The 21717-nt window shown below is 42.7% G+C and overlaps 1 protein-coding gene across 9 annotated transcripts in view; it reads right to left on the reverse strand.

Annotated features, from left to right (window-relative positions):
• Nucleotides 1–21717, reverse strand: part of bnc2 (basonuclin 2) — a 218608-nt gene that overhangs the window by 26945 nt on the left and 169946 nt on the right. For all 9 annotated transcript variants that reach the window (XM_055009987.1, XM_055009984.1, XM_055009989.1 and 6 more), the window contains 2 exons: nt 20256–20358; nt 17773–18008 (listed from right to left, as the gene is read on the reverse strand). In XM_055009987.1, coding sequence (XP_054865962.1) covers nt 17773–18008; nt 20256–20358 — 339 coding nt within the window. The remainder of the gene's footprint in view (nt 1–17772; nt 18009–20255; nt 20359–21717) is intronic.

Genomic DNA, 21717 nt, shown 5'->3' on the forward strand with positions numbered 1-21717 from the left:
GATCAGAAAACCCTTGTGCAGTTATGTTAGCACATGAATAAAAGTGTGAGTTTTCATGGAAAACATGATATTGCCTGGGTGACCCCAAACTTTTGAACGGTAGTGGATGTACCTGTTTGGCCAAACCACTTTTAAACATTCAGTTTTTCCTGCTATGTCAGGGTAAACTACTGTTGAAAACGTGTACAATTAAAACATAATAATTAAGAATATTTGAAGGTATCTAGTCCCATTCATTAAGATGCCTGTTCTACCATCTGAAAGTGGAAGAAAGTCCACTGATTGGCTGGCGTTTTGTGCAGTTTTCTTCAATAAGTCTATCAGATATACTGTATGCTTAAAATGTATGTTTTTTTCCGCAGGGACTTGACCTGTTGCTGGATAAAAAGATGTGGAAATCTGCAATATGTAAACTAAAATGTTGATAGTGATTTGAAAGCTAAAAGTATATTTTTTTTACACAAGTGCTTTCGCAGAATACATCAGTAGTTATAAACACTTTAAAGACTGACATGCATCAAGCAAAAAGCATATGCTGATTTTTTTTCCTTACAAACAAAATCACAAATACACACATACACACACACACACACACATACAGAGACCGTGCTCGCCATTGGCAATCCCTCCAGGCAGATGTGGAGTATGCCAGCGGCCTGCTGAGTGAGTAGGCAAGTGTACCCCTAACTCAGTCCTGGGCACGATGCTGAGCTGCTTTGATGTGTGTGTGTGTGTGTGTGTGTGTGTGTGTGCAGGGGGAGGTCAGTGAAACAGCACAGGGACTGTGTAATCCTCCGACATGCCTGTGGAAAAATACAAGGATCCCTCTGACAGTGGCTGAACTAAAGGCTCAGAGGACCAGTTAGTGTGTCTACAGCTTCATGTGTGTACGACTCACTGCAGGCTGTGTGGCGATACAGTCACATAAAACACACGTGTCATGCGCTGACACATGTCTACACAATTAGGATGCGTTGCAGTGTTCGGAGTCAGTCTCTTAAATGAGGTTTCTGGCTGGGTGACACTAATTCTTCAAAGGTTATGTCACAGTCAAGACTGGTCTATCCATGTAAGGTGTAGTCTTCTACTAAAATGACAAGCTGCATTGCTTGAGGCCCTACTCATGCACAAACACACGCACACAGGGCAGTACATTAGCACAAACAGTTTGGTTTTGCTGTTGGAATGCAGGACAGACAAAGAGTTTTGGCTCCATCCTCTCTATACTTTGCATAATGGCATCTTACATTTCCTTTAGTCTGAAGGGATGTTGAATCCTACACGGTGATGAGAACCAGGTCTGCTGATCATTAAATTTTGGCAGAGTAACCCACTGCCACATGTGAGAGAGGTAGCAATACAAATAATGTATGTGTGTCTGTGCACATGTGTGTGTGAATGTCTTCACCTCTGCAGTATGTAGCCCGCTTGACAAAAAAAAAACAGGGCACATAAAAGGACATTAAGCTTATGAATTAGCCACCAGTGTGAGCTCTGTGAAACAATAAGCAACAAAACAATAGTAGACATTTCATCTTCTTATTGTCTAATCGCCCATCTGACTGCCTGTGCATTTCCCCTCTTAACCCTTGAGATACTCGCTAATGGCCCTCAGAATGGAATTATTTACTACCCATGGCAGGGGGGCAAATGGGTCAAATTGTGTGTGTGTGTGTGTGTGTGCAAGTGTGTGGACTTGTGCCCGTTGTAGTCAAGAGTGAATGAAAGGCAATGATGGAATCGTTGAAGCACACAGCGACTCAGAGAAGAGGAGAAAGAAGAGGGGGACTAAAGGAGGAGTACTGAGTGCTGCTTGCTAAAGTGAAAAATCATGCCATGGTGCAGAGGGGCTTGGTTTTGTCCACTGGGAGAAGTGACTACATCTACGCTGGCACTCAAGTGCTCTTAAATACTCCCCCTCCCCGGCCTCCCTCTATCTATATCTCCCTCTCTTTCTTTCTTCCCCAGTTGTCCCCAGGTCCAGTCCAGGTACAAATGGCTATTTGCTGTACAACTCCCACAACATGTTTGTGTCTGCTTGTGCTTGTCCTTAACAGCGTGTAAAACGAAAGAAGAAAATGGGCTCTTTCTTTATTCACAAATTGCTCCTGAGAACACAAAAGCCTCCTGAATGGAGATGTCAAAGTGCTATTAGAAATGTCTTCGCTGGAAGAGGCTGCACTGCTTCTCTGTCAATAGGCTCTAATTTGCCAAGGAGCTGGGAACAGTCATTGTGTGTGTGTGTGTGTGTGTGTGTGTGTGTGTGTGTGTGTGTGTGTGTGTGTGTGTGTGTGTGTGTGTGTGTGTGTGTGTGAAGTGATTCACCTAAGCAATCAGTTAATCTGCATCCCCCTGAGCATCTCACCACAACAGGTCAATCCTCATTAAAACTTGAAGGAATTACATTAATTACATTATTGTTTTTTCTCAGCTTTTTAAATTCACAAATCCTATTTGAATCTGTCATCAAGACATATTATTAAATTGTTTTGTATTGCAGCAGCAATTGCCATCATAATAAGTGAGTGACAAGGGGAAAATGATCAGTTCACAGTTTCATACAGTGTTCATCCCTAATTGCGTCATGTTGAGACAAAAATGCTCACTTCTTGATTTAACACGGCTAAATGAAGAGGTGCGCTCCGCAGAGATGAAGGCTGTCTGTGTAAAAGGAATCAACAGCGCTCCGAACCGTCACCTGCTGGGGTTAACCCTGCGGTTGCCAACACATTCAGAACGTAGATGAAACACAATAGCGTACGAGCCTTTCATTCTCACACCTACAGTTACAGCAGCCTTTCTGTCAGCTGCGCAAAATTATGTGTGTGCACGTTTGTACAGGAGTGCATGCATCGTAGACATATTTCCCCCTCTAATTAGCACAAGGGAGTCCTGGGGGCAATCAGACTTGAGGTTAATGAGAGGGGGAGAGAGCGGAAGAGACGAGGCAGGGGTGGCAAGTAACGCGCACCATGCTGCACTGGTGCTACAGTATAATTCACCCTTCTTATCACTCTGTCACCCTGAAGGGGCATCACCCTCCTGGCACCCGCATTGATGTTCGGGTCTGTGACATTTCGTGCGAAAGAGCTCATGTCTTTGCGCCCCGATGATCCTTCCACCCACTTTTGTCTCGCATTATCTCTTCCTTCATGTCTCGCTCTCTCCGGAAGGCCCAGATGTGACAGCATGTTTCCCATAGCAAAACAGAGCTGCCACAGTGGTCTTGGCATCTGTCTGTTCTCAGCTGGTGCGCGGCGGTGCTGGTGGGAGAAAAGCGCAGTCTACCAGATGTCATTGCTGAACGCTGCACGGGTAGACTGAGCGCTGGACTCGCACAATTCATCCTAACAGCGGGATTCGCTTTAGAGGGTAATGATTTTTATTTTCATATTGAAAAACTGAAATGATTTTTGGTTATTAAAAATATTCACTGGATCTATAATTTCTTTGTCAGATTGTGGCCGACTGCAGTTCTGTGGTTCTCCTCAAACTCCTGCAGCACATGCTTTCCACTGGAACTGTTATAATACTGAATGTGGGCTGTTAGAGTACAGCTCAATTTGTATTCTTTTGCATAGTTGTGTATATATACACTATTGTGCAAAAGGAATACAAAAGTTTGGGATCTAAATGTCCTTATTTTTGAAACAAAAGCATTTTTTTCAATGAAGATAACATTAAATTAATCAGAAATCCAGTCTAGACATTAATGTGGTAAATGGCTATTCTGATTTTTAATGGGATATCTAGGGGTACAGGGGAACATTTCCAGCAAGCATCACTCCTGTAACCTGAAACTGCCTGGGTGACCCCAAACTTTTGAACGGTTGTGCATATATTTCCTGCTTTCTTTGTTTCTGTGGTCCATATTTCAAACTAGAGCAAGTTATCCCCAAGTGGACACGTGACATCCCTGAATAATTATTTTTATCTTTTTAAAAGATTTTTTTCGGCATTTATAAAAAGGGATCTTTAAAAATATACAAATTTTATTCAGAAATGTGCTGTCATAGTAGTGTGAAGTAGTGTCAGCTTCTGTTAGGAACAAAAACTGTAAATCAAAGAAAATCCGTGCTTTGGTGAAAGCTTACACCACAACAGGTTTTCATCTTTAGCTTCTTGTTGCACTCAAAGAACGTCTTCTATTACTAAATTACTGAAAGTAGCCGGTTGCCGTTCCTTCTTTGTGTGCATCTCTTTCAGCATCATATTCTCACCCTGCCATTCCTGCACAGACTCCCCCCCTCTCTGTAGTTGACCTAGTGTAGAATGGTAGCTCATGTGGCTGTCACTTCAAACATGATGTGATGCGGAGCAGGGACAGAGAAAAAAAGATCCTGCATTATTAAAGAAGAGTGCTGCCATTAGAGACATTTATACAGTAGAGTGACCCGATCAAACTCCAGCACAGATATAGTCACACACGTGAGCACTGAGGTTCCCTGATGCACGCACACACTCAACATTGTGCCTCATAGCCTGGATCGTATTAAAATATTATTTCTAGCAATAAATGACAGGGATCATGATAGATGCTGATGAGATTGCAAATCTTTTTTTAAACACAGACATTTTCGAGTTTTGATGACGATTCCGTATTTATATCATTAGAGCTGTATTACAGTTCCACTCCATTTCATAGTCTTCACCATTGCCAGAAGACTTAAGGGTCACATCCATCCAAGCAAAACATTGCTGTTATCCAGAGATTAAAGATATCAGCTTCAGATGTACTTCACATTTTCGGTCTGTCACTATTTCATGTCACATCGGGAATACAAGCAATTTTCTCCCATGTCTGTGTGCAGAGCTACTTATTTCCCCCCTTTAGTCTTCTGGCTTGTTTTTGTACCTCTCACCCGTTAACAATAATGCTCGGGGCGTGCACAGATGTAAAAAGTAACAGCTACGTGAAGAGAAGAAAAGATGAGCGGAAAAAGACAGAAGATGAGAGAAAGGGAAACAGACGGGTAACGCTGCTCACAAGCATCACTTGTCAATTTACAGCCGTTGCTCCTTGAACCGCACCATATAAATTTCCAGTGTGACATCCGTTTCTACTGCTTCCAAGCCGACTCAGGCTCCGTCCCACCAGATCTCCTCCCCAGACACATACTTGGAAACCTTAAGTACAGACATTGTGCCAGATGTAGTCTGCCTTTTACTTTTATTTATTATTTTATTCAGGTTTTGAAATGTTGACTTTTTTCTGTATTGGAATCACTATGGGGGGATGAGAATGGATGGGGTAATGTCTCAGAGGAGCGCTTCTTCAGTGTATTTGATGTGGCTGCTGCCATGCACACAGATCACATGTGTGCACACGCATTTACACACATCCATGCATACGGGCGCACGTAGACAAGCGTTTATGACAGTAAATCATGGGTGTGATGTGTGTGTGTGAGTGGGTTGTGGATGAAGAGAGGGGCCAAAGAGCACCAGGGGATGTTGTGCATCCAAAAGATAGAGAGACAGAGAACGAGAACAGGAGAGAAAGAGAGGAGCTTGGCACTGCTCATCTTTGAGTGATGGCAGTTCTTCAGGGTTGAGACATGGCCTCCCTTTAATCTCTCTATCCTTAGACATAAAAATGGAAGAAAAGGCAGAGAGGAGGGTGGCTGAGGGGACCAAAGCAGAAACCTTTGCTGGGTCTTGTGCCAGATTGATTTTTACTTTATATCGCTTTTATTTTAAGGTAGACAATAACGCTCACCTACCTGCTAACACGTACTCAGTAGATGGAAAAAAAACCCAGAAATGATGAGTTGTGACTCACACTGGACATGACTTTAGTCTCCACTGTGAGCACATGAATACTTCATTGCTTCCTGGAGCTTTGACAAGGCCTGTAACAAGTGTATCTGACCCATAGCAAGGAAATGTTAAAATGTCACCCATATCAAAATAGCTTTAAAGTTTCCTTTCTTAAAGTCTCTAACTCGGATGAAACAAGATGTAGACCCCTTAGCCAAGAAAGGAATCCACAAAGAAAACATAGCCTTGGAGGAGTATGACTTGAGGTGCTTGCACTAATACAAGATTGCATTCTGAGTGCAACACCTGTTTCGACTTAAAACGTACAGGCCAGTAGCAAGATTAGCAAAACATGCCCATAAAGGGAGAAGGTGGCTAGGCTGACGCTCTGATAACAACCAGAAAAAAGGACTGCATTTATTTCAAAGAGCTGAAACAAGTGATGTGGTCATAACGCTGAGGAATTCATTCCACTGCTACACAAAGGCGGACTTCTGTCACTCAGCCAGAGAAAAATGCCTGAAAATATCTATTCTTAGCATTTATATCACATTGTATTGAAAAAAAAAAACGATGTTGTGTAGAACATAGTAGAACATAGATCTGTAAAATACTTTCTATACAAACATAAAAGACAAGCTGAGTCATAGATGTCAATACTGGCAAACTTTTTCCCTGCTAAAAAAGTAATGACATTTCCCTCAAAGGGCAAAACATATATTTTCTGCTCTAGAACTGCCAAAAGATAAACATTAAAATTTCAGTGACATGTTCAGTGTTCAAGCCTGGGAATCTGGGACATCAGTGGAATCCGGAGATATGCCTTTCCTGAGGGACACTGGGTGTGTAGCTCATGTACTAAGGAGACTTGATCTGGGACTGATCCCTGAAATTTTACCGCCGTAATTAGGTTTGTCAGCTTGGCAAAGTAGGAAAACGCTTTGTACTATGTCACCTCAACAGGCTGGATTTTTGTCAGGGATCAAGGCTCAGACAGCACAGCCCATACCTAAGTAGGCCTCACTGCCTGACAAAGGTGTGAGTCACAGCCTAATGTGAGGCACTGGAGCTGACAAAGTCATTGTCAAACTGTCAGGGGTCTTTGGCACATTGTGACTTGCAGTGATTGTATTGTCAGATTACAGAGTGTGTCTGCTGGTGGCAAAGATGTTGACAGAAAGTTAGAGGGTTTAACACCCCATGCTACTATTGTCTCCCGTTATGAAGTTAGTGGCAATTAGTGCTGCAACATTAGCAAATGGTGGTGACACACAATACTCTGAGCTGCTGTTCCAAGAGCTCTGCAGCTACATAAACACAAACATGACTGCACACACACACACACACACACACACACACACACACACACAGAGACAGGCACGCGACTGTGGTCTCCCAGTAATAGCTTTGTACCTCTTGGGGCCTTGCGCTGAGAGTTCCTGCTCTTATCTTTGTTTATGTGGAGGGCAGATCATCGTGTACGACTGTGTGTGAGAGCCTGTGCACAAACTCATGCAATAGGGTTGTTTAAAATGCGCATGTAAGTAAGAATGCAAGTATGTGTATGTGCGTACCAGGAAGGTGATAAGACGGTGCCTGGCACCAAAGTAACAGTTGGCACTGAGCCTTAGATCCTGAAGATGAGAGAGAGTAATGCTTTGTGAGTGCACACACACACACACACACACACACACACACACACACACACAGTGTAAACTCGAGGTTAGGTGGAGACAACACAGAAGAGAGCAAACCACATGTACTTACTGGTGTATATGCCTACGCTTGAATGTGTGTTTTTGGTTATCTTGCATGCATGTGTCTGTGCTCACTGAGGTCAGTCACCTGTAGCAGTCTATTGATCCTCCCTCTTCAGAAGGCTCTGTTGTCTTTGTTGATTATTGCCTTTGACTTCCAACACGCAAACTTTCAAGGTAGAATTGTGGGAGGCGATAACTCAGATCTACATCTTTCACAGCAAAATCCGGGACTAGAAAAGTCTTCCAAATGCCACCGGCGGGCTGAGCAGCGAACGCTGGAACTGATGCATCATCCAGTGTTAAACCATCATTTCTGGTGACCCTATATCATATCCTGTCTACGCCTGCGGCACTCAGCCCACAGAGAGCAGTGTGCCAGTGACAGCACAGCTCACTTGGTGGTCCCAGCACTCAGCCACTTACCCATTTAATAAGACAGTCTTTAAGAGGACGGAGCCAACCATATGCACGGTGCTGGTAGAGATTTTTATTTTTTTTCCTCACTTTTACAAGAGCCGTTTTGTAGGCAGCCCAGGGGCTGGCATTCACCAAGGCTGCATATGTGTGTGTGTGTGCGCCTCTCTCTCTGTTAGGTATCCATTTATTATCCATTTATTACTACTATTAGTCCCCTTTTCTCTCTCTCTCACTCTCCTTCACCTTAGTGAAATTCTAATAAACAATCAGGGTAGTACCATGCTGAGACGCTTTGTAATGGGCTCCTAATTAGCCACTCCAAACACAGAGAGCGGCTGCTTCACGCCTCGTTTTCTGCACTCATCTGCGCAAAACTGGATGAATTGATTCCATTTGCTTGCCACTTAATGCACTGATTGTTTATTGGCAAGGCCGGGAATAAAAACAAATAAACAAACAAAAAAAAAGTGTCTTTAAGCTTACAATGCATGCTAATACTAATCACCATTAAAAACGGGCTGACCTATGATGGAATTCCACTTTGAAGTTTCTCGGGTCCTTCACAGTGAAGTGCGCAGCTTTGCTTTCACACTGAAGCTTCACTCTGCTTCCCTCCTCCTCCTACTGCTACTAACCCCTCTGTCCAGCTCTCCTCTCCTGTCTCAGGTGAAGTGAAGCCAGACCAATTGGTAGAGGAGAGGCAGTGTCTTTCTTTAGACCAGTAGCAGAGGGAGGGAGGAAGAGAATGAGGATGTGTGGAGGGCGGGGGGTAGTCATCACCTTCTCCTCACACCTGCATGACAGGTCATCCTGCTTAATAAAGGCACTCAAGCACAACACGTCAGAGAGAGACAGAGAGAGAGAGAGAGAGAGGATAATGAAAGAGGAGCCAGAGGGGAAAAAAAAATGGAGAGGCGTAAGGGAAAGGGCTTTACAAGGAGCTGGTGAGGTGTCAACCTGATCTAAAAATTGCCAAAAATCTGCTGTTTAAAATACAGTCGTTTAACTCAGAAGGATCCATTATGTTTCAGCAACCGTCCCACATTATTTTGTATTCTGTGGTGAACTTCCACAGGTGTCTCGGCGCTGGAGCCGGTTCATGATGTGGCGACTTAACCTTTTAACCACACTACATGCAGGTACAGTACGGGCTGTGTCCAGTTTGCCAGTGACACCACGTGGCAACACAGGAGGTCAAACACAGCTGGAGCTATAGCTGAAAAACGAGACGGCGATAGACACGCTGCAACGCACAAACACACTAGTCGCCAGTGTGTGGTTCGCCGGCATGTGTGTGTCTTTGTGTGCGTGTGAGGTCCTTCGGTGTGTGTCACACTCCTCTTCCTCCACCAGTCTGCCGAGCTCATTTCCTCCACAGGCTGCCTCCCCGCTACTTTATGAGTGAGAGCTTCTACAGCTCTCACCTCAGGACACACTTCAGTGTCTAAATGTTTCCATTTGTGGGGGAAGTGACACACATTCACTCACACCGCAGGGCATCCACCCATAACTAACCATCTTGCATACAAGCAGCAGTGAAATGAAAGTGATTGGTTAAAATTCTCACTCTCTCTCTGTGTGCAGGGAAGCCTGTGCACGGATGAGTGAGTATTTGTGAACATTTTGGCTTGTCAAGTGGTATTTAAAGTGCATGTATACTTTTAGCTGCTATATTAAGCGTCAGTCATGATGTGGGGGAGCAGCTTTAGACATACATCGACTGCGCTGCAGAGTACCGTTCGTTATCTGCATTCACTTCGTCGGGGCTTTTTAGTCTGAAACCTTCCATTTATTTATTTGTCTGTCTACAAGTACTGACCCCAGAGAGTTTCTTCGGTCCCAAATCACTGCTTATACTACACTAGTAATTTCCACAGCACTGCTAAACAATTCAGCGTGACAATCGATGCAGGACCAGAATCTCTTGTGCAGATCGATACAGTGGGATTCTGCTAGACAAACCAGTGCTACTCGAGATCAACACCTTCCCACACCGTCATTAGTGTCGCTGACCTTGAAGTAAAATTCAATTTCCCTCTGCAACAACAACCCACCCTCGGCCCCCTGAAAAGCTGCTTCAGAATTCAGAAGCCATTTCCTCCTTCTAGAGCAGGCGAGACAGGATATTATAACTTATGAAAAGGATATATGGAGCGAGGGATGCTGACAGAAAGAGAGGGATTCTGTTTGAGGAGGTAATTATAACACGGGCTTCTTTGAAAAGGAAAGAGGACAGAGCCTGACTGAGGTAAATAAAAATTCCTGGTAACAGACTGGCAGATCCCCAGGTTCAATTAGTGTGTAGGGATGACTATGGGAGCCTCTCCTGGGAAGCTCCAGCTGCAGCGTGGCGGCAGCGAGGACCTGTTGAGGGAAGTTTCCTGGGGCGTGGACACTGGCTAAAAAGAGAAAGGCAAATGTGCAGTGAGAGAACCAGAGATCCCATTACGCTGATCAGTGTAGCGCGTATCACATGGAGCAGCGAGGAGGTGGGGAGGAACAGGGTGTTCAGAGGGAGTGAGGAGAAAGAGGGCGCCCCATTAATACAGGCAGAATATTCCTTTTTATTCTAATTATGACATGCCAGAGGAAGATAGCACTGGTGGCCCTTTTTCTTCACTTACATTTGGAGACATCACGAAGTGGACAGAGATAGCTTTACTCAGACTGAAAGTGAACAGAAGGGGGGAGTGTGTGTGTGTGTGTGTGTAGGTGTGTGTGTGTGTGTGTGTGTGTGTTGGGGTGTGTGTGTGTGTGTGTGTGTGTGTTGGGGTGTGGTGGGGGCCATGGGAAGAGATGCAACCGGGGAATCAAACCAGCATCTCGGATAAAGCTGCAGGATTGGCTACTAGGCTTTGAAGTCAGCCTTATCATGGGGATTTGAGAGGGAAATGGGTAAGAAGGTGGCGCTCATATACTCAGTGTGTGTGTGTGTGTGTGTGTGTGTGTGTGTGTGTGAGAGTGTAGTTTGATAAAAGCCATACTGGAATCCCATAGGAGCCCCTAGACCTGACCATGTATGTTAAACATATCACTTTTCACATCCAATGTTTGCCCTGCACAGCATGTTAACTCCCCAATCTGATTTTATTAGAGCAACCCTACACACACACACACACACACACACACACACACACACACTTGTGTCACTCCCATGTTTCAACATGGAATATTCATGATTCTTAGATTTGACCCTATATGGGGGTCACCCATCCTAAGTTAAAATAGCATTTTCAAATATACATGTGGCCACCAAGCATGTAATTGATGCATTTAAGGGATTTCCAAATGTGGTGTAATTACTGAAGTGTCTCTTGAGAAGAAATTGCAGCGTGTATTGGCTCTTTATCGTGTTCTGAGATACAGCATCTGCAATTCTAGACCACACTATATGAATATGCGACTCCAGGCCTGCTCTGCATGTAATCAAAAATTATCAAAAATTATTTTCAATCAGTAAAAGCAAACTGTGTTCAGGAAACAGTTGTACCTGTCTCTTATCATTTGCTATGTGCACGTGTCTACGGTTAAAAAAAACAAACAACTAATGGCACAAAACAGTTAGAGAAAAGTGGGAGAGTGGTTGTTTTTTTTGAAGGAAAAAGATGAGAGAAGAAGAAAAATGAGAAGAGTGCTCCGAAATGTTGAATTTTGTTGCTGTAGCAATGGATTTACTTTGAAACGGCAATGTAAAGATAAAAAAACACAGCACAGAACCTATACTTGATAGGACCAGAGCATGCACTCTGAGAAAACATCCTTAAATCTCTGCCAAAGACAGAGAATTGACTAAGTGGTGACAGTGCAGACAGCTTTAGAGATATTAAACCAGAGGGAGAAAATGACCACATATGGATCGAGCAGCGAACATAAAGAAGAAATGAATGACATTACAAACGAAGACAATGTAAAATCGTATATAAAAAATAAAATAAAACATGAATGCATGACACCCAAACATGAGGACATGATCTTGCACTATTTCGTGATATTACCTCATTACTTTTAAAATGATCTGCAAAAAAGGATAAATTCCATACAGTCAGCTAATTGTCACTGCAGGGTTTTATGCAGCCAAATAAACAGAAATACACAGAAAGAAAAATCTTAATAAAGTGAACACATTCAATAACCTTCAAAACACTTTCTAACAATAAAACAAATGAAAAAAGCAACAAATAAATTAGTCTTCGGGAGCCATTTTATTCTCAACCTTCGCTTGATAATTTGATTTAAAACTATGTTAAACCAAACAGAAAAAACTGTTTCATATCATTATTTATCACTTTTTTTTTCTCCAATTTGAACCCACAGCTTGTGAGGCCTTGTTGAATCTATGGTAAAATTCAGACTACCTTCCAAATCCAATATAAGGGGAATTATTTCCAAATTCCTGCATACAATGTAACCTGCTCATAACCTTGCTTCTCCAGCTTGAATTCATTTGAGGCTTGGGTTCAGGATTCGAGAGCGAGGGACTGAGGATTTGGCATGGGCAGGACTTGTGTAAGGAGCTGGCTGTGAGCTGAGCAAGCCGTGAGAAAAGTGACAGTGAAGAAGTTTTTTAATTTCTGCAAATGTTACATGGTTTTTTTAGATTGTTTATTATGACCTGATGCGTGCCGGGTTGATTGCATTTTCATTTTAAATACAATTGGCTATCTTATCAAATGGTGGGGGTTTTAATGCCTCGCTGATAATGCTCGTCTACCTTTCACTGACTGATCCTTTTATCTGAAATCACATCCTTTTATCTGTAGCTTACTAAGAGGTGAGTGATTGAGAATAAGAAGGAAGAAGACACCTTTAAGAGCACTGGGGAGGACAAGTGTGTGTCTGTGTGTGTGTGCAGAGGGGGTAAGAATCACCTTGATTCAGTACACCGGCCGTCTTTGAAGTGTTTGGAGCTCAGCACGGCTAGCGTAGAGCCAACCGTAAGCCTTCCAGCAAAAATCGAGCCTGACCTCCCCACCAAATCATAACCATATGAACATAAGAATTTCCACCTTAGGAGAATGCTTTCTCCCCCGTCCATCTCCCAGGGTGAGGCATTAAGTAGTGATAACAGAAAACAGGTTCCGAAAGAAGGGGAGGAACTGGGAGGTGATGGAGGGTGGAGAGGAGGACAGGAGGAAAATAGGGGTTACAAGTGTGCCGCATGGAGGAGATTGGAGGAGAGGATTGTGTCCAAAAAAAGTTGTTGCACAGAGCCTGACTACCTAAAATGGAAGTTTCTCAGGCGAGGATCAAGAGATATGGTGACCTTCACAGTTGACAGAATGAGAGACAGAAAACGAAGAGGAGGAGGGGGGGAAGTGCAGTGGGGGAAAGGGGAAGAAAAAAATAAGACAGAAATTCTGAAATGTGACTCTAACTCAATAAATACCTTTCTAAACTGCCACAGAGAAGCCAAGTTGGTACCTTTGCTAAGGCCTCGGGACCCACCTGCAACTGGAAATGGTTTCCTGTCTTACACAAACACTCTTGCACCCTAATCCAAGTAATTACATCCCATATTCCACATGTGTAAGTACACATGTACAACATTACAGTCACAAGTTTTTTTTTTGTTGTTTTAAATAAGAGCACAAGCCCCCCTGCAGCCCTCAAACGCCAATGTTCGTACTCACCGGAGAAACAATATATTTACAGAGAAAGTCGATAAATATCAAAAAAAAAAGAGAGAAAAATTTAAAGAGATTGTTTTCCTGTATTATTAACTTTAAACACAACCTTATGCACGGCCATCTGCCACTGAAACAAAGCCCCACGCCGGAGAGCTGTTGGGGTAGATGAGTGTGATTTTGTGGCTGCGTGTGTGCCTGATAGTTTGAATAAGCATTCCTCCGATTGTGTGTGCAATTAGGGTTAAGACTGTTTGTGTGTGTGTGTACAGTGTGTGTGTGGTTGCGTGGCGGCGGTGGGGGTTGTTAGCGGTTCCATCTGGGTCTCCTGGAAGCCGTGTGGAGTCAGGAAAACCACATCTCATAAAAGCGGAGGCAGCCCAATGTTCTACAAGGACAGAACATTACTGAGAATGTCGCTCAGGAAAACCCTGGGCTTCGGCCCACATGTTGGCTGCAAAGGCTCTATCTCCCTCTGTCTCTCTCTCTCTCTCTTAGTCTTTCCACTCATTCTCTCTCTCTCTACTTGTTTTTTACTTGGTAAGGGATAAGAAAGAGGAAGACAAAATAGACAGCGTGGAGTGTGGGAGACAGAGGCTAAGACAGAGAGAAGCCAGCACTGATAGCAATTCCATCTGTCGGTATCGAACAGAGGAGTGGGCAGTGACGGGCTGCGGGTCGGGGTGGAGTGAGGGGGGCATCTGGTGCTCATTGGCCGTGGCTCTGTCTGGAAACAACCATGGGAGAGGAGGGAGGGAGAAAAGGATGAAGGCCCGAGGAGTGGAGAAGGTAAAAGTCCTGCCAAAGTGAAGGGCAAGGAATTCTGGCAACGAATAAATGTGTCTGTGTTGTTCACATATTGCCTCGGATTGAACTTGAAGTCGGGGGAATACAGGAGGAATAGCAGAGAAATAAAGAAGTGTTAAGGGTAAAAAACAAAACATCACACACACACAGATACAGACAAGTTTTAGTCATCACTGTCTGGTGAAAATCTCTCATGATTTCAGAGATATTTTAAAGTTAGGATTTATTTTCTGTCAACGGCGAAATGCTCCTTCCTGCTCTTTACTATTTATTGTTTTTAGTTTTATCCTTTTATGTGCTGCGTTAATGGTTATTGATGTCATGTATATTTCAAAACACATCAGAATTCTACCCTCATGATATGCCATTGAACTTTTAATGGTATTGATTAATTTCTTCAGTTTAAGGAGCCTATTATAAGGGTAAACTGCAGAGTGTAAATATACTTAGTCACACCTATACAGTGTATTTACTTTAGATATACAGTGAATGGCAGGAGAGGGGAATGGGGGATAAGTTTTACCTCACATATTCAGGTCAGATATTTTTTGTAAATTTGAACTAAAAAGCTTTGATGGCACATTAGTACTATTATTTTATTCAGTAGAGCGGGTATTATATTCATAGTAAATGTATATAAATGCACTGATGCTACGTGTGGCAACATGAGCTGCTGCTTCTCATATGAATGAACAATACATGAATGATTGTTCCGAGCTATTCTTGTGCATGAATGTATACCATACATAAGGTATGTAGGTGTTTGGCTCACTCACTGTGCGTACTGATCAGACCAGATGAGTCTTGGTAAAGCTGTAATCCTGCACTGAGCTCTGCACCACCTGAGAGCACATAACTCACAGAGCTCAACATCCATAGAGAAAAGCTCGCAGACACAAACACACGCTCCTAGTAGGTCCTAAAGCCAAAGTTGGTGTGTGTGCAAGTATACGAGCTGTGTGATTTATGCTGGAAGAACATAAATGATGATAAGGAGCAGGCTAGGGAGTAATTATGGGTGACTGTTTGACTCCATGGGCCTGCTAAAGAAGTAGCACGTTTAAAATTAGTGCCACAAAGAGAAGGAAAACGTATCGGTCAGACAAAGGAGCCGAATACTGAAGCGTTTTCGGCGGAGTCTTTTGGCAGAATGTAAGCGTGTGGTCAGGCATCGGAGGAGCTGCAGGTGTCAGCTCAGTGTGCCGATTTGTCTGGCGCATCACTGACGCCCAGCAAACAAACGGAATTTGTCACTCACTGCAAACTATTCTCTACCACTGGAACACATTGTCACGTACAATCAGAAAAGAAGAAAATCAGAGGCACCCATATGCATGCACACAGTGTACCGACCAGAAGCATCAATTAAAATGTAAAATGTACAGTAATGAGAGGCCTCATTTGCAACGTATTAGTTAAGAAATAGTAACTGTATCTGCTGGATAATTATGGCGATTTATAGTTTATCTCATTAAATTAGAAATTAACATCATTACTCCAGTGGCCTCAACACTTTTGTTCAAATCCTAAATCGGTACGAACGAGCGTTTGAAAGCCTGACTGCCAGGATTACGGTAAAGTAATTCATCATCAAATAACGTCCCCTGACGTCGGTATAAAAAAGACAACTTATTATCTATCATCTGCAATACTGTTCTCCTCATTTTATCTCTCATTTAGCGCAGCGTAGTGGTGGGGAACACGCCCCTGACATAAAGCGTTGCCTGGAGGCTCGGGGAAGATGATTGAATTTCATAGCTACTTACAGGCTAATAGGGCCGTACAATGACTACTTACTGTCCTTAAGTGACTGGCTGCTTCTCTGTGGCCGCGGCCCCTTTGAAGCCCTTCTGAGGAGATCTAGAGGATTTAGCCAGTAGCGTGACATGAGGCTGAGCAGTTGAGCAACGGTGCTCCCACCAGCTGACTATTAGAACCAGCTGATAAAAACACAGAGGCTACGACTATGGGAACCACAGCACTCTAAAGGTTACTCAATACAAGGCGTTCTCACACTGCAGCTTTTTGGAGCATTTGGTTTGCTTTCTTAGGAAAAATATATTGCGATTAAATAATGAAAATGTTTTTTTTGTTGGTTTTTTTTTTAGCTGAAACGGCTAAATTTAATGACAACTGCTTAAACATTGTTGTCTAATCAAGCAAAAAATTGCAAATATTCTGCGGTTTCAGTTTGTAAAATGTGACGTTTTCTGATTGTAAGTGTTTTATATTATTTCAAAAGGTGGTTTCTTAGAATAACCAATTAATTTATTTACTTAAAAAAATGCTCAACACAAGAATAATGATGCCAAGGCTTTGTTTTCAATAGAAAAATACTATTTAAAGAAAGTGTGTAAACTAAATGTACTAATATTAACATAACAAGCTACTAGATTATTGTAGTAATTACTATATTATATTATATTATATTATATTATATTATATTATATTATATTATATTATATTATATTATATTATTAGTTTCTTTCGTTTCCTAATTTATATTACTCCATAAAATACTCACAGATTATATCAAGCAAACATCACTTCACTGACTTCTATGTAGCTGCTCTTTTGTGTGTTTGTGTGCATTTTTTTCTCTTTTTTTTTTCCAGAGAAAGTGACTCGATGGTGAGCGTTTTACTCACAGAAGCTGTTTCCACATACAAACCAAGCTCTCGTCACCATGCTGTTCCACTTACACTCCTGGAAGACTAGACCATATATGCATACAGATAAGCACATGTGCGCACACACACACACACACACACACACACACACACACACACATACACACACATACACAGCTAACCACATGCACATGTTCACTCGCTCTTAACTAATTCATTCAGGAACACTTTGGTTTGGGTTTCAACACCAAAACCTCTGTACCTTTGATTGAGAAATGTGTCTGTCTGCAATTATATGGGAGAGAAGGGTGGAAGGAGGGATGGCTAGAGAGAGGAAACGTGCTACAGTGGTTTTATAGTTTGCTGGCGTGACATTTTTCTCCAATTTTTTTTTTTTATTCCTTTCCTTTTTCCAGCAGTGGGGCATAGTGTGGACAGGGCAGGAAAAGGGGGCATCATGAAGTAGCAGTAACAGCGGGGAAAATGTGAAGAAAGTGGATGGGCAATAGGACTGAAGTGGTCTAGATTGTCACTGTTGTGCTTCTGATCAATACCTCTCAAAATAACTGCAATGTCAGAGAAATTTCTTGACACACTTGGTGAGAAAGTGATGGTCGTGACCCCCGTGGATATAATCCCCATTTTTAAAACTCACTGAAAATTGCAGGCAAATATAAAAGCATGTGCAGGGATGCCGAGAACCACTTCTATCTGGTCTTGGCCCATATGGCGCTTTACTTGTGTGGCGCTGTAGCATACGTGTTGGTCACTGACCTGCAGTATGTAGCCCCTGACGTAGTCTCGGAGGGTCCAGCCCAGGCCGTGCAGGATGTGCAGAACCTCTTCCTGCTTGAGCACGGAGAAAAGGCGGTCGAGAAGGATCTTGAGCCTGACGGGTACGGCCTGGGTGCCGTACAGCATCAGGCTGCTGATGTCAAACACCACATTGGACTGAACGATCTCCACCTGGGTCGGGTGGTAGAGGTGCTGGGTGCTGAGCTTGTCCAGAGCTGCATGAATGACCAGGTGACAAGGGGAGAAAGAAAAGAGAACGTACACAGACACACAGAGGCCCAGTTAATGACTATCAAGTTTCTTTCTTGTCTCAAATCTTCCCTGGCAGGCTACTGCACAGTCAGCATAGCTGATAACATGAGGTATCTATCAGATAAAAGCAAAGGCATTAATGTTATTATCGGCCATTCTTTCTGTTTAATCTAATCTCCTGCTCTTTCACGTTTACGCTGCCCTTGCATCTTCATTTCTATTTGCTTGTTCTGTCTCCACCGCGACCCCAATCTGCATTTCACTTGATACCTTAATGTCAGTACACTTTGACTTGTGACGGGCCTTGCTTATTTAATAGTAATCACATATTCTCACATGGTTTATGTACAGTATAATTAAGAGAGGGCTGTAGGGTTAGACTTAGAGAGGGACAGGGCTGAATGATGGGGCATGTCACGGCTGGATGGACTTTTCCTGCTTGTCATTCCTGTACTTTCTCTTTCCCTACATTTACTCTTTCCACTGCTGTACAGACAATATGGACAGAAATACCCGCACAAAAAGAAATTAGAGGGGCCTGCAATCTTATTTCTTATACTAGGTGCTTACATTTATACCGTGTCAGTCTAGCAAACAACATATTCAACTGGTTACCCTGTCCTTTTTAAAAAATAATAATAGAAATAAAACTGCATGTAAATTGTTGCATTGTTAAGTCATAATATAACAGTTGCTACTTTTCTGTTATGTCTCTGACTGATTTGATTTACACCACCGTTCCAAAGTTTGGGGTCACTTAGAAATGTCCTTGTTTTTGAAAGAAAAGCATTTTTTTCAATGCAGATAACATTAAATGAATCAGAAATCCAGTCTAGACATTGTTAATGTGGTAAATGACTATTCTAGCTGGAAACAGCTGATTTTTAATGGAATATCTCCATAGAGGTACAGAGGAACATTTCCAGCAACCATCTCTCCTGTGTTCTAATGCTACATTGTGTTAGCTAATGGTGTTGAAAGGCTAAGTGATGATTAGAAGACCCTTGTGTAATTATGTTAGCACATGAATAAATGTGTGAGTTTTCATGGGAAACATGAAATTGTCTGAGTGACCCTAAACTTTTGAACATCTGGAAGATTCCTGAGTTAGTGTCTGCTGGTCATCCTATATACTGCCACAACAAACTCCAGTAATAAGATAAGGGAGGCTTTACGTTGTGGCAAAAATCTGGGCCTAAAAATTTTCATCTCAGGCTGCACAATGTACAGTACAGTACAGTTGTTATTACCCCCACTGTTGCAACCTCAGTCACCTCTTTCTCCTCTCCTCCAGGCTGTCTGGGCGACACCTGGTCGACTCTTTCTCTCCTCCTCCCTGCCTCGGTCCCTCTCTCTTCCTTTACCTCATACATCGCTCTCCCCCTCTCCCCCTTTCCCTCCCACCCTCCCTGCCTGTCTGGGTGACACCTGGTTGGGTCTCTCTCTGATCCTGGGACGGCTTTTTCCTGCTGACGAGGGCTTTGCCTGACAACACAGCGCAGCCAGACACGAACATAATAAAAAATGAAGAACTACTTGTCAGAGTCCCTGCCAATGCCGACATGAAATGAAAAGTGGGGGAGAGGAGAGATGGGTGCCTGACAGTTCAGAGGGAGAGATTAAAAAATAGTCAGTGGGGTCCTGTGCGATCCGCTGAAGGGCCCGTGGCCTGCTCTTGTGCGGACGCAAGCCAAACAGGTGTTTTCTTTTATCTTTTCCCCCTCCTCCTTCTCTTTGTACTTTCTTGCCTCCTCTCCCTTTTTCTTATACCCTGCGTGAAAAACTCATAAGGTGTGGTCTCTCGCTTCTCTATCTTTCTTGTGGTGGAGTTTTTTTGGGGTTTTTTTTGATCTATTCTAAGATGCAAAAACAAGACTTTGAAAGCAACAAAAAATACAGAAGCCAACAAGAACAGCAAAGTTACTTCTGCTGTGGAAGATTTGGATTTTAGTACATTTACACCCACAGAGAGAATGTTTTCGAGAGGAAATACAAAAATTGTGCGAAGCACATTACAATTGCCAGATATGAAAGTAATATTCATGCTACTGGCATCGATAATAATTTGCTATGTGGAGTACAGAAATGAAGGTCAGGACCTCCTTTTAATCAGTAGCAAGAACAGACAGTTTTATGAGTTAAGAAACTATGATCATGTTTATTTATATCAGATCTGGATGCAGCAGCTGCACTAACAATTAATTTCTTACCATGAGCCACCCAGCCATGTTTGCACTGGTCACATGTTCTTAGGTGAATCTTCCCCGGCTGGAAACACTCACATGTGCAGTTCACCAGTGTGCAGCGAATGGCCTGTAGAGACAAAAAAAGAAGAAATCCACATTAATTACAGGTTGGGTATAAACGACGGATAATAAAGCCAAGGAGCAGTTTTCAGCTGACAGGCACGAATAAAAAGCAGAGGGATAGAATATTACACAGACTGTTGAAGAACGGCAATTCATTTCATACTGAGCACAGTACTTTGCCCACACTGTTTCTTAAAGATGTGATGACGGCATAACAAGCATTGCATCCACTGTCACAAAGAGTAAGTCTCAGCGGATAATTTTCCCAGCTATGACCTGATTCCAATGTGTGACTCTGCCTCTTCTTATACAGTACTATTGCTGAGTTCTTGTGAACCAACAAAGGACTTCCCTTCCCTGAAAACACAGAAATGTAACTTGTTTTGACTGAGGCTCCATTACTCAACACTGGAGCTGCACTTAGTCTGACCCCGGAAAGCTTTTAGTAGTGAGAGGTTAAGTGTCCAGACTTGACGAGGGCAACTCAGTACAGCACAATGCATCGTCTGCTGAGGCTTACTCCTTCAAAAAGGCCTTATAAAAAACCCCCAAAAAAACTAGCAAATGTTCAGGTACGTTTTACAGGAGTTCACTTGATCTTGTAAGATGTTTCTCATTCTTCAAACAATGAATAGATCGTAGAGTGTGAAGAAAGTGTGTGCTTTAGACAGAAATCTGCACAAATGAATACAGCTTCATCATCCAAATGAGTGCAGCAGCTGCAAGCTGTAAATTTTCACACTGACATGGAGAAACAGAAAGACAGGGCAAAAGGAGGAAAACAAAGACAAAAAGAAATTAGAGTCATGAATCTTAATAAGCATTGGCAGCCCTTTGTTTATCAGACATTTTTACTTTATCAAGACGAATTGATGAATAAAGATAGTAACACTTCTGCAAATGAAACAGCCTGAAGGGAATCTGCAGCTGTAAGGGGACTGGTGCAGCAAATCTTACTTATGGGGGGAACAAAACTTGGAATTGTTTCATGCAAGACTTTTCTTTTTTTAATCAAACTCGCATTTTCTTAACATTACCACGTAATCTAAGAATGCTGGCTGTCGTGTACAAGTTAATGAACGGCAATTGTACATGAAGAGAATAATGCATTTTAGATTTCGTGCACATGGGTGGTGTTGAGTCAATGCTGAACGACTGAGGGTTTTTCCTACATGTTAATTCTTTAGAATGTTAAGAAAAATCTGCAGTCAATAAAATTACAGAGAAAATGTAACAGCAATGCATAAGGCAGGAAATTGAGTGTAGTGGATAAGCTGACTGCTGTGAGCGGCTCCACGTTTATTAGGAAAAAATCCAAATGATGCAGTTCTGAGGAAACTTGTCAGATCAAAATATGAAGACA

This window comes from Amphiprion ocellaris, chromosome 4 (assembly GCF_022539595.1).
Source record: "Amphiprion ocellaris isolate individual 3 ecotype Okinawa chromosome 4, ASM2253959v1, whole genome shotgun sequence".
Classification (NCBI taxonomy): Eukaryota; Metazoa; Chordata; class Actinopteri; family Pomacentridae; genus Amphiprion; species Amphiprion ocellaris.